At 57.3% G+C, this 12602-nt stretch overlaps 1 protein-coding gene across 1 annotated transcript in view; it reads right to left on the bottom strand.

Annotated features, from left to right (window-relative positions):
- The window catches only part of NKD1 (NKD inhibitor of WNT signaling pathway 1), a 79651-nt gene extending 73060 nt beyond the window's left edge, over positions 1–6591 (bottom strand). Inside the window, exons 1-3 of the mRNA XM_056136352.1 lie at positions 6475–6591; positions 6307–6339; positions 5460–5593 (exon numbers count right to left, since the gene is read on the bottom strand). Coding sequence (XP_055992327.1) covers positions 5460–5593; positions 6307–6339; positions 6475–6499 — 192 coding nt within the window. The 5' untranslated portion in view covers positions 6500–6591. The remainder of the gene's footprint in view (positions 1–5459; positions 5594–6306; positions 6340–6474) is intronic.
- Positions 6592–12602: the final 6011 nt, after the last annotated feature.

The raw sequence follows: 12602 nt of genomic DNA, 5'->3' as shown, positions 1-12602 counted from the left end.
GCCGGCCCATTCTTCATGTGGAGCTCCTGGAGCCAGCCTGAAAGCAGCCGGCAGCGTCCCAGGGTAAACGGAGCACGGTGCCATCAAAGACCGCCTTCCAGATTAAACAACTGAGACCTTCAGCCCTCTTTGGCATTTCTTCCAGAATATTCTGGGCTCCTGCCTCAGTTCTCCTTGGATGGAATGGCAGATATTTTGTTTGTGAGAGTCTGAATTTTTCCCTTCCTTGGGGAGAGGGGGAGAGGAAGGAGGAGAGGGGACGGGAGGGCGGGGGGGTGGGTGGGGGGAACAGGGGGGAAGAGGGAGAGGGAAAGGCAGAGAAAGAATGTCTGTGAGAGACAAGAGCCACAAAAAAGAACATGTGTGAGGGAGAAAGAGAGAGGGAAGTCGGGGAGGCAGCCGCCGGAAGGGCCTGCTCTGGAATCCAGCAAGCAACCTAAAAATTCCAGAAGTTTCTTAGCCAAAACACACTGGGAATCCACAGCCCCTCAGTGGGGGCACAGAAACCCCGGGCTAGGATGATTGTGGGGTACCTGAGCTGCCGGTGCCAGCAGCCACCTGGACCACTTGTGCTCCCCGCCCCTCAGTCAGAGGCTCCCTTCCCACCCACCCACCCCTTCTGACACATCTGAGAAGCCAAGACCAGAGGCCTCTTCTCCGAGGCAAAAACAGCCTCTCTGGGCTCAGAGCCTGGCTGGCCACCACCTCTTGCCCCCTGGCACCGGGACAGCCCATCCCACCACCCCTCAGTCGGCCCCCACCACATCCTACCACAGCTGGGCTCCAAGGACTTATAGCTGACAGCACCACCCCACCCCCGCCACCCGCCCCCAGGCATCAGGGACCACCCAACCCACAGATAGCTGGAGCCAGGCCCCACCGCCCGGAAGTGCCAGTCTACCCAAGGAAGCACGCATCAGACCTGCGTCACGGCCCAGCTGGCCAGGAGGCCACAGTGCAGACAGGTGCCCAGAGCCACCAAGGAGGAGGGCTCACCATTGGCTCTTCCCACAGGCCTCTTAGGGCCACCACGCCCCACCCACTCCCAGGACTATGGACATTCCATGCCTCTCAGGGTCACTGCACCCGCAATCCTGCTTATTAATCCCCAGTCCACGGGGCTACTAACCACCCATCACTGATAATTAATTCAGTGAGTGTGGGAAGGAAGAGCTGTCAACTGGCAGTCCATTCATCCTGGCTTCTAAGTTCTATCTAGCCGGGACAAGAACCTGCAGATGAGGGAGATGATGCCCTTCCGTGGAGAGGGGGAGCCCTAAGGCCTCCCCCCCAGACCACGCAAATCATCTTTTAATTCCGAAACACCAAATATTTAATTTATGCTTTACCTCAAATGTCAAGTCCACCTCCCAGCACATAGCTTTGAAACCACGTAAGGAGGCCTAACACTTTCCATATGGGGAAGACATGGGGGCCTTTTAATTGTGCCAACTGGTATCATTCAAGGGTAATTCCCCTGGAATCCGGTGTTCGGGCAGCAGCTGGGCCAGCCTCCAATCTCATCACCCAGCCCCATCTGTCCCCACCGGGCCTGCACCCTCCCCAGCTCCCCCAAATATCAAAATGCACTCGGCGCCCCTTAATCAAATTACCAAACCGCCTGGCAGCCGCCTTTGATCCCGAGCCGGGGCCCGGCCTGCACAGGGCCGCTCTACTCTCCAAGAACAAAAGGGCCCGGGGTGGGGCCACGCGGTATACCTCCAGGGGCACACACATATGGCACGCAGCCCAGCTCGGGCACACACCGTGCCCGCCCCATGGCCCTCTTCCTGCCCTGCACCTCCATCCATGCCAGTCCAGCCATCTCTTCGGCATCTTCGCTCCCCCGAAGGTACTGCCTGGACATGGCCACGCCTCTCGGTTTTCTCTTGGAACCCGCCTATGTCTGCCTCTTGTTTACAATGTCCTCCTTGATCTCTCGGAGATCATCCAACTTAAGTATAGTACCTTGTTGCTTAGCGCATTTCTGTGGGACACACAAACCCTTCTGCTGTATTGTTCGTCTCCTGCAGCACCCAGCATCACATGATACCTTCCTCCTGGGAGCTCACCTTCTCCTGCATTCCCTCAGTAACCCAGGACGAGGGCCGATGGCCTGGCCTTAGCCTGGGTGCCTCCTACCAAGTGAGCATGGAGTGGAGGGAGGCCGGGGGTGGGGAGCCCCTGACTTCATCATCAACCTTCAGCATCATCCCATCACGAACCTCCCACTGCCTCCCCCAAAACAGTCTACTCTTTCTGCAGAGTTATCTGCCAGAAATGAGAATATTCCTGTACCCATCTCACAGATGAGCCCACCGAGGCCTGCCACTCTTACATGGCTTAGGCAAGGTGGGCAGCAACCGGGGCAGAGTCTGACCTCATGGAATTTGGTGTTTGAGAGGACAAGTGCCTTCTCCCGCCCCAGGCCTGGCTACTTGAACCACCCTGCATATTGCCGGAGCGATTCAGACCCCGCTCCTCAGGGTCAAGCAAGAAGGCCAGCAGATGGAGTGATAGCTCAGCAGGTAAGGCATTTGCCTTGTACACAGCTAAGCATCCCATATGGTCCCCTGAGCACTGCCAGGGGTAATTCTTGAGTGCAAAGCCAGGACTAACCCCTGTGCATTGCCAGGTATAACCCAAAAAGAAAAAAGACAGACAGACAGACAGACAGAAAGAAAGAAAGAAAGAAAGAAAGAAAGAAAGAAAGAGAGAGAGAGAGAGAGAGAAGGCCAGCAGAGGCTCCTCTTGCATCCACCTGTCCCTCTGCCAGCCTCCCTGCACCTCCCTGGCCATGGTCACTAGGTCCCCTCCCGGCAGATGCTCTGGCAGGACTGGCCACCTCTGGCTTCCAGCAACCTGGAAAGTACTGCAGGAAGGGACAGACACGGAGTCCACACCAGCTGGCTGGCAGCCGGACAGGGTTCTGAGAGGATTAAGATCCTGTAAGCCAAGTGCTTGACATGTGCAGGCACTTAATAAACAGTCATTATCATGGCAACAATGATAATGCTAGTTGGATGGGCACCACTTTGGTGAAGAGCTAGGGAAGGAGCAGCAACCCAGGCCAGACCCCAAAACAGCCTGGGGCTGGCCTGGGGACTTCAGCCAGCCCTGGGAACCCAGCAGCCTCTGGGGCCCAGGCCCGGCTCCCCCCTGGTGATATAACAAAAGAGCCTGCCAGCTCCCAGCCGGCCAGGAGTTGCAGAAATTCCCCCTAGGAGGGTTGCTCACTGCTGCCCTACTCAGTGTCTCAAGGTTCCGTAATCTTGGGTCAGGCCCCAGGCCCTGCACACACTCTGTTTTGACTCCTTGGCATTGTTCTATCTTTCTGAGTTGACTCTGTATGCAAACCACCTCTTTCAACTCAATTTCATCCTAAGCATGAAGATCTCTGAAATCAGAGCTTGATGTTTTCATGGGAGTTTCAGGGAGTTTGGGGGGGGGGGAGAAAGAGAAACAATACAACAGTTCCCCTTCACAAACTCTGCCGTGCTGGTGGGAACCCAGGTGTCCCGGTCCCAGTGGCCACGAACCAGTCTCCAGGGAGCGAAGGTTCCCTCCCCTCAGGATCTCAGCAGGCAGAGCCACCCAGCACGCATCACAGGGATGCCTTGGTGTCTCACATCTTCAAAAGTGCTTTGAACAAACATGAATGACCCCTGAGCGCGTCGGAGAGAGGGGGCGGGTGGGGGGGAGTGGGGAGGGCCACCACCCAGCACCATCCTATGCTGTCCTCAGCAGGCAACAGAATTCCGTGACTTCACCAAAGCCACAGACTTAAGCTGGGGCCCCCTTCCTCCGCCCCCCTCACTTCCCCCAATGGCAACTTTTACTGGCCTGCATTCCTCTCGCTGGGAACACTACTATTTAATTAAAAACGACAGACTTTTGTTTTCCTCTCCTTCCTTCCTCCTCCCTCCCATGCTCCAGGACTGGATGCCAAGGAGACCCACCAAAAACATGCGGGTAACATTTGTTATGGCTTTGAAGATAAAAGTCAATTGAAGTAAGCCCTCGCTGTATTTCAAGTTTCCCCTAAAGCATGGAGCAAGCTGCCTCGCAGTTTAGGAAAGAGGAGGTTGGGGGTGGGGGGGGGAGGGAATTGCAAATAAATGTCATTCTGCAGGAATACTTTGTAAAAAAAAAAATACACAGGCTGAAAAAAGAAACTTGATTAATGGAAATCCACTCAGTTGGCCAGCCTGTGTCTTGAGCTGCAAATGCATTTGTTCTTACAGCTAAATCGGATCACTTTCATTGGTGTTTAAATAAGTAAGTAGATCAAAACCTCGCCCTGGAGGGGAAGTGAGCACAGTGTGGAGGTTGGAACGGGCTCTTGCCGCGTGCCCCCTACCCTATCAACGGCGAAGCTTTACCCAGGTCCTGCTCCCTCAGTGCTTAGGAGAAAAGCAAAAGCCCCCACCCAGCTAAGGAGCAGGAGTGGAGGAGGGACGACGGCTCCCCCCTCCCTACCACACACACACACACACACACACACACACACACACACACACACACGGCATTTCATAGACACAAGAACTGACTTGCTCCCCTGCACCCAGCAGTAGCCCCTCCAGGGAAGCTGAGCCCCTGTGAGTGAGGTCCCACCACCCATGGGCCACACCCCCCACCAGACTCCATCGGTCACTCCCGAGTCCATGAACAGGACCAAAGAACTAGCCAGATCCCACACTCAGTCTGATCCCAAGTTTTTTTTTTTTTAAATAATAAAAATAAATAATTAAATGTCACATCTAAAAGTGGATTCGTGCTTTGATCTGGGCTCGCTCAGTTCCACGCAGCCCGTCTCTCCGAAAGCCCCGTGCGGGAGTTCGCGAGCTCCTGGGACACTCGTGAATGCCAGTGCCAGCTCAGGAGTGGGGCGGCACTCATTCATAACCCCCCCTCCCGTCCACCTCCTCACAACCACCGCTTCCCCAGACAGGACTGCAGCAGGGGTTGGGGGGTCAGAGAGAGGGCTGGGCTGGGGTGGGCTGGGGGGAGGCAGAGGGAGGCCAAGTCAGCTCTCACTGCGGGGCTTTGCGCTGCTGGGGTTCCTGGGCACAGGATCCTGATGAACATCACAGACACCCAGGATCTTTGGTCTGGCCCGGGGCTACCCTCCATCCTGACATCCCTATCATGTCATTCTCTGCCCCATCTCCAAATCCACCTTCGAATGCTGGCGGCAGAAACAAGGCAGAAGCCGAGGCCTCGGGTCCCTCCAGCACAGACCAGCTTCCCAGTCAACGGGACCTCTCTCCCCGCACCGAACCCCCTGCCCACCGCCCCCACCTCTAAGGCAAACGGGGCACCAGACGTGCTGGTGAGCGGGAGGCAGCTTGGAGAAGGCATGTTTGGACTCAGACGCTATGCCCCGAGAGCGCTAAAAGTTGGGACGTCTGAAACCGAAAAGGGCGTGTGGGGGGGGGGGGATGACGGGAGGGTCGTACCCGGGTTCCTCTGCCAACGGTGCCAGCCGAGCGCAGCTGCCGGGGTCCCGAGCCGCCGCCGGGGCAGCGCTGCCTCCCGATCCACTCCTCGATGCCTTTCCGCGCCCAGGCGGCGCTCACCGCGAAGCTATCACCTGGGGCGGGACAACACGAAGCCCCTAAGTCTGGCCCCAGCTGAAAGTGAGCCTCCAGCCAGCAGCGAGCGGGGCGCGGCGGGGGCGCCGCGCGGGGACGGGCCACGGTCCCTGGGACGGGGCTCGGCGGCGCCCCAAGGGCAGGGGCGCAGTGGGGCGGGGTGGGGGGAGGCGTGCAGAAACGGGGGACGCTCAACACCGGGTGAGGAACGAAGGGGCTGCGGGGAAGTCCGAAGAGCGAAGAGCGAGCCCCAGAGGACCCAGCCCTGCGGAGGGGATGGGAGGGGAGGGGAACAGAAAACGGGTCCCGGGAGCGCGAAGTGAGTCGGGGAAGAAAGAAACGGAGCGTCGGGAGAAGAAGGGGTGCCGGGGAGGGCGGCCGCAGGAGGAGGCAAAGATCTCGGGAGAGGGAGCTGGGGTGCAGAAACAAGGGGGCGGTACGCAGAGGGGGCCCAGGCAGCGAGAGGGGTCCCCGACCGGGCCCGAGAGGACGGGTGAAGGGTCAGCAGCGGGAGCCCGGGACGCGGGGAGGGATGAAAGGGGAGGGGGGGGTCGCTGGGGGCAGAGGCGGGGCGCGCACGCAGCCCGCTCGGCCAGCGGGTCTGTGGGGCTGGTGGCGGGGTGGGTTGGGGGCGGGGGTGGCCCTGGTAACCAGATCCCGCGGGCTGGGCCCCCGCGCAGCGCCCCCCGCGCCGTGCCCCGCGCGCCCCTACCTTCCGGGCTCTCCCTGCGCTTGTACACGGCGGCTGCAGGCACATCGCGGCGGCGGCGGCGGCGGGGCGGGAGCCAGAAAGAAAGGAGAGGCAGAGAGTTAGCAAGAGGCGCGGCGGGGCCGGGGGTCGCGGGGGGCGGTGGCGGCCGGCGCGGGCGGGGACACTGACCCGGCTTGGAGTGAAGTTTCCCCATGCTGGAGGCGCGGCGGGCGGGGGCGCCCCCCTAAGCCATGCGCCCCAGCCGCGGGGCCCTGCGGCTCGCCGCGCCGCGCCTCGCTCTCCTCCTCCTCCTCCTCCTCTTCCTCCTCCTCTTCTTCCCTCTGCCCGGGCAGCCCCGCGCCGCCGAGCCCGACGCGGCGCCGGGACGCGCTCCTGCCGCCGTGGCCGCGGCCCGACTGACGCCCGGGCGCGCCGAGCCCCCAGCCCGCCGCCGCGGCCGGCGCCTCCCCGCGCGCGCATTGGCCGGGCGCGGCGCATCAAAGGCGAGGCGGGCCGGGGGCGGGGCCGGCGGGGCCCACTCGGCGCCCGGTCCAGCTGCGGGCGCCGGGGGCTGGGACCCGGCTCAGCCGTACGGGATCCAAGGGGGGGGGGGGGAGTGGCTAGGACACGTCCAGGGGGTGACATCCCTTGGGGTCCGCGTCCCCAACCCACCCCACCGCACCCCGGGACAGCTGCCCTCTGTGGCCGGGCCGTCTTGGTGCGCCGGACCTCCGCTCTTCCCTCGACGTGGGCTGCGCAGGGCTCAGCCGTCGGGTGTAAGGTGGAGAAACTGAGGCCGGGAGAGGAGACCAGAGGAACGGGGCGCCTGGATCTGCCGCGCGGTCCGTGCCAGTCCCCACCACCTTAGCAGAGTGGTCGCTGACCAGCCCACTCCCCGCCCACCCACCACCACCACCACCACCACGACCATCCCCTGCGTCCCTTGGTGACCCAAGGCCTGTGAGGCTACTTAGACTGCCCCTGGCAGCGACACATCGAAGGATTTGTCAGGCCCCTCTCGCAGACCCCCTCGCCCCTGGCCCGAGGGTGCCCGCCCTGGGCCGAGGCGCGCTGCCAGCTGGGCCTGGAAGGGGGTAACCGCTGACTCTTTGATCTTCCGTGGTTTCCGCTCCCCGCTGCAGCTCGCCAGACCCGAGGGCTTGTTTGTTTTGTCTGGGGAGTTCTCCGCGGAGGGGAGGGCAACATCAAGGGGTCCCACCCCACCTTTGTGGCTCTCTGAGAGAATGGCTGCTCTGCTGGGGGGCGCGTGGGCCTGCTGTTAACTGTGCCCCGGTACCTGGCAGCCTGGGCGTGGGAACAGGACAGCCTGCGTCCGAGCGGAGACCCGCTCTGCCCGGCGTCTGGGTTCTGGGTCTTCTGTGTGAGCCTTGGTTCCGGGGCCTGTAAAGTGTAGCTCAGATCAGCCCCTTTGACTGACTTCGTGCCTCAGCAGGAGAAAGATGGCAGAGTAAGTAATGGTCCACTTTTTATATATATATATATATATATATATATATATATATATATTTAAAAAAGTGAAAAGAAAGCGATGAAATTAATTTTGCAGAATTTAGTCCAGTCCATTATCTCATTAAATAGTTGACATTCTCTGTTTTGCACGAAGTCTTTGAAATCTACTGAGTATTTACACTTAGAGATACCTCAACCCACACTAGCACCTTCCCAAGTGAGGGGACCCCTGTTGGTAGTAGCTACTGGCTAGGGGTGAGGGGCGGGGGACAGGCACACTGCTCTGCAGAGACCTCACACACCTTCACAGCTCCAAGGGCTCTGGGAAACATCTTCACCCCACAACGCGCCTGGTTCCACCTTCCCTCAGACTAGAATCTCACTCAGTTCCTGGTGTGTGACTAAGCTGGACGTGAAGGTCAGCTTTATCATTAGGTTCACACTGTGGCTTCATTTGAAGTCTGCAACTCACTCCCAAATATCATTGTTGATTTTGTATTGCGACTCTCTTTAGGGGGGCCTCGCCAGGGGTACTCCTGGGCTTGGAACCCCTGCCAGAGATTCTTGCTTTACAAGGTCATTGGTTCAATACAAGCAACTTGGGTCCTTCGATGACCAGGGCCACCCTGATGGTGCTGGGGGACTTTAGGTCTGCAACCAGTAATGCTGGGGGTGGAGGTGGGCCCGCCAGGGGCGGGGGGGTGGGCATGTGCTGAGGGAAACCCAACTGGGATTGGCCGTTATGTCCCTTAACTCCTATATTATGGCTCATCCTATAATTCTTTATCGTATGCCCGCTACATCCAGTCATTATCCTAAGTCACACAGCACCCTCACAGCCATGCCATAGACTTGTGCCTGTTCAACAAAAGAGCAAATCTCCTAGGCTCAGAGAAACCCAGTCACTTGCTCATGGCCACACAGCTTGTCGGTGAGCCGCTTAGGACTCAAACCCAAGCCTGTTGATGCCTTGCTCGTATTTGTTTTCACTGCATCAACCTGTCTTAACACAGTCCAAACCTGACTTCTATTAGTAGAGTCTCTCTCTGAAAATCAGTACTGACCAGGTAGCAGAAAGAGCATGGAAGCTGCATCAGTGAGCACAGTTTCCACGCTCAGGGCACTCCTGCTGTGACACGCTCAGGGCACTCCCGCTGTGAGGACTGGTCAGGAACATATGCAGGGAAGGGCGGCAGAGGACAGTTCTGCCCCCAGGGGATATTTGGCAATACCTACAGGCATCTACCAAGGCCACCTGGCCCAGCTGAAAACCCCACCAAACACAGGACAGCCACCACTGCCCCCTCCCCCAAGAGTCACCCAGCCCCAAACATCAATAGTGTTCAAGAGAGAAACCCTGGCTGTAGGAAACCAAGACCCTAAAGGAAGAGGAGGGGGTGCCGAGAAGAGGGAGGTGCGGGGGTGTCAGGGTGGGAGCCCTCTGAGGCCCTTTAGAGCCTGTGGGGTGTGGCCGGAGTTCTGTGGGTCCCCGTCCCCACCACCTCCTCACCGGAGCCAGCCCACAGGGAAATCAAAGCAAAACCCTGAGTCCGCTTTCTCTGCGCTCAGAAAACTTGGGTACTTCCTTAAACCGGTCATGGCTTTCTTCTTTCATGAGAAAAAAGTATCCCCACTTCCCCTTGGGAATTTCTTTTTACAGTTCAAAAAGAGATAAAAGCAAGAACTAAAACTCTGCAGTTACCAGTTTTCATCTTGTGGGAAGCAAATCCCAAATGTCCTGACACAAAGGCCCCCTCCACCTTCAGCTTGCCCTGCCCAGACCAGCAGGTGCCCGGGGGTACTAGGCATGCATACACACACACTTGCACACACACACACACACACATACACACACATGCACACTCATGCACACACATGCACACACACATGCACGCACAAACACGTGTGCATACACATGCGAGCACACTCTCAAAAACACACGAACACATCACACACTCATGACATACTCACACACAACACACACTCATGCACACACACCCCAACACATTCTCTCATATACTTACACCACTCACACACACACACCATACACATACATACACACTTGCTCACACACACGACACACTCTCTCACACACTCTCACACATACCACTCACTCACACACCCCACTCACATTCATACATCACACACGCATTCACACTCACATACCTCATACACCCCCACGCACATCAACACGTCACGCACAGACACATCACAATGCATACCACCACACACACACCGTTCACACATACCACAAGCACACACCACATACCCAAACACACACACACAACATACACACCACTCACAAACTCACATACCACACACACGCACACACACACACACACACACACACTCTCACACACATTCTCCCCCCAACTGGCCCTGAGGCACAAAACCAAAGAGTGCGCTTGTGCCAGCTCTTCCCCTGCCCGGGGCTGAGGAGGGGCTGCCAGGGGGCCTGGTCCTCTGTCCACCCAGGGTGGCTAGGCAGCCTCGGGCGGCTCCCCGCCCCGCGACTCACTCTCTTTTTATGTGTTTTAATAATTTATCTGGCCCATTTCTTGGGCTGTATACTCACAGTGACACATCTTTTTCTTTGAAGATTTCCCATCCTTTGGGGGAGGAGAATGGGAAAGGAAGGCAAGGAAGAGATAAGAGAGAGAGATTATAACAGAAATGGGCTTCATGGGGCCTGAGATTTAGCAAGGCTGGTTTAGGTGAAATCTGTCAGATGTGGAGCCGGGAGGATTTTTTTGTTTTAATAACATCCACATCACTGGCTGGCGAGCCTCACACTTGTCCCCATTTGAAACTGCCCGGTCTGGCGTCCTTCAAATGCCCCATCCTAGAGGAAGACCTCCTTGACCATCCAAGCTGAGAATTCTCTAAATAAACAAAATCCCCCCTCCCCCCACTGCTTCTTGTTGTTATTTGAATAACAGAGCTAAATTTGCCTCAGAGAACCTGGGTCCTAGCCTGATGGGCCTTTCTAGGTGCAGTACCCAGAACTTCCCATAGGAGGCGCTCTATATAAACCGAGATGTACCCCATGCAGCCCCCTTCTCTACCCTGGAGTGCATGACAGTTAGTAAGAGGGTGGGAGGGCTGGCCATGAATATGATCTGGAGAATCAGAAGGAAATCATGAATGTGCAAGTTCCTGTGGGTCCTTCCACGTCCTTGGAGTAGCATCACTCCATAGCTCCCGGGCAAGTTTAGCTGAACCTGGAAATCCAGAATTGCATGGAGGGGAGCATTCAAGGGGGTTGCAAGAGAAAGTTAGAGAAATTTTGGAGTACAGGGGAGAAAAGGCTCTCACGGGAAAGGCTAAGAGAAGAGAGATAAAGAAAGGTCTGAGAAGGGGAGCATAGAATGGGGGTGTCGGGGGGAGAGATGGCCAGTAGATCTCAGCACAGTGACATCCAACATACAACTGATAGCTGTCCCTACTCGAAACAACTGGAATCTAGTTCTGAGTCCAAAACTGGAACTAAAATGCCAATTAAATGCCAATTAAAATCCCAATTGGAACCATACTGGAGTCACCCTCTGTGATTGGAAACCACAGCAAAATCTTAGCCACAGCTCTGGGTTCGGGCTCAGAACAGAGCCAGACCCGGGAAAAGGACCCCCCCCCCCCACCACCCAGAGCTTGTCATGAAGGCCATAAGCACATGAGCGGAGCAGCTTCAGAGTGGAAATGTCCTTTGGGAGGGAAAGTCAGGGCAGGAGCTGGAGGTGGCCAGGTAGAGCACCATCTGATGCATTAGGCCTTAGAGTTAGGGGTGCTCGGGCACCTTAAGTGGGGTGCTCCAGTCATACTATCCAGGATTAAGAAAAGAGAGCCCAAGTCACCTGTCAGAGCTTATATTTCAGTTCAGCAGAATTGAAGTTGTGTGGCTGGTGACTCAGTACCACCAACTGCTCCTGGTGTAAGCACAGGTTCGCCCCGGGGGCGTGGGGGGATGGAGGGATGGATGGAGGGAGGGAGGGAAGGAGGGAGGGAGGCAGCCTGGCCTCGTCCTGCTCCTGCCCTCCGGTCCCTGCCTCCCCTCTGCCCTTCTCCCAGCTCCTCTGAGAAGCCCTGCCAGTCACGTGCCATACTGCCAACCTTTGACTCCCCTTTCTACAAAAGGAAAAGAGAAATGCCTAACCTTTCCAGCAGCTGTTTTCCCGTTCCCTGCAGTGAATCTCACCCAATGGTTGCTCTTTCTCCCGTTACTGAGAGAGAAGGAAGGACAGAGGGCCGGCAGTTTCCAAAATGGGTTCCTCCCAACACCAGGGTTGTGAGATGTTGAGGAAGGAAGGCAGGGAGAGGAGGAGGGGAGGGAAGAAAGACAGACTTCCTGGGAAATGCTACAAGAACAAGTTCCTTTCACGCAGAACTGATTGGGGGCTCCCACACGCAGTCAGACTCTGTGGCTCCCCAAGAAGAGGGCATCCCAAGCAGCACTTTTCCATCTCACTGGGCGCATGGACCCTTTTAGGGTGTTCAAGGTGAAACAAAGTTTCATGAAACATACTTTCTAAAATGCAGGACTAGATGATATCCATTTCCGTCTCAACTGAGATCGATTCCAAATCGTGAACCCAGGGACTAACCCTACAAGCTTGGCAGGAGGGGGAGCCCACTGAGGATGTGGCCAGGGTGGGAGGCTCGGGCACGGCCACCAGTGTGCTGAGAGATACCTGCCCTGGGGCTTGTCTACCTCCAGGCCTCTGGGCAGTAACACAACTATTATGAGGTAGGTTTCTGTTCCCGGTAAGAAGGAAGAGCATCATTTAACGTGGCCAAGTTGCCTGCCTCCCTGCCTCTCCTTCCAGCTTAGCCTCCTCCTCCTTCCCTGCTCC

This window comes from Sorex fumeus, unplaced genomic scaffold (genome assembly GCF_029834395.1).
Source record: "Sorex fumeus unplaced genomic scaffold, SorFum_2.1 ptg000122l, whole genome shotgun sequence".
NCBI lineage: Eukaryota > Metazoa > Chordata > Mammalia > Eulipotyphla > Soricidae > Sorex > Sorex fumeus.
The sequence above is the reverse complement of the archived record's forward strand: the minus strand, read 5'-3'. Positions and strand labels throughout refer to the sequence as shown.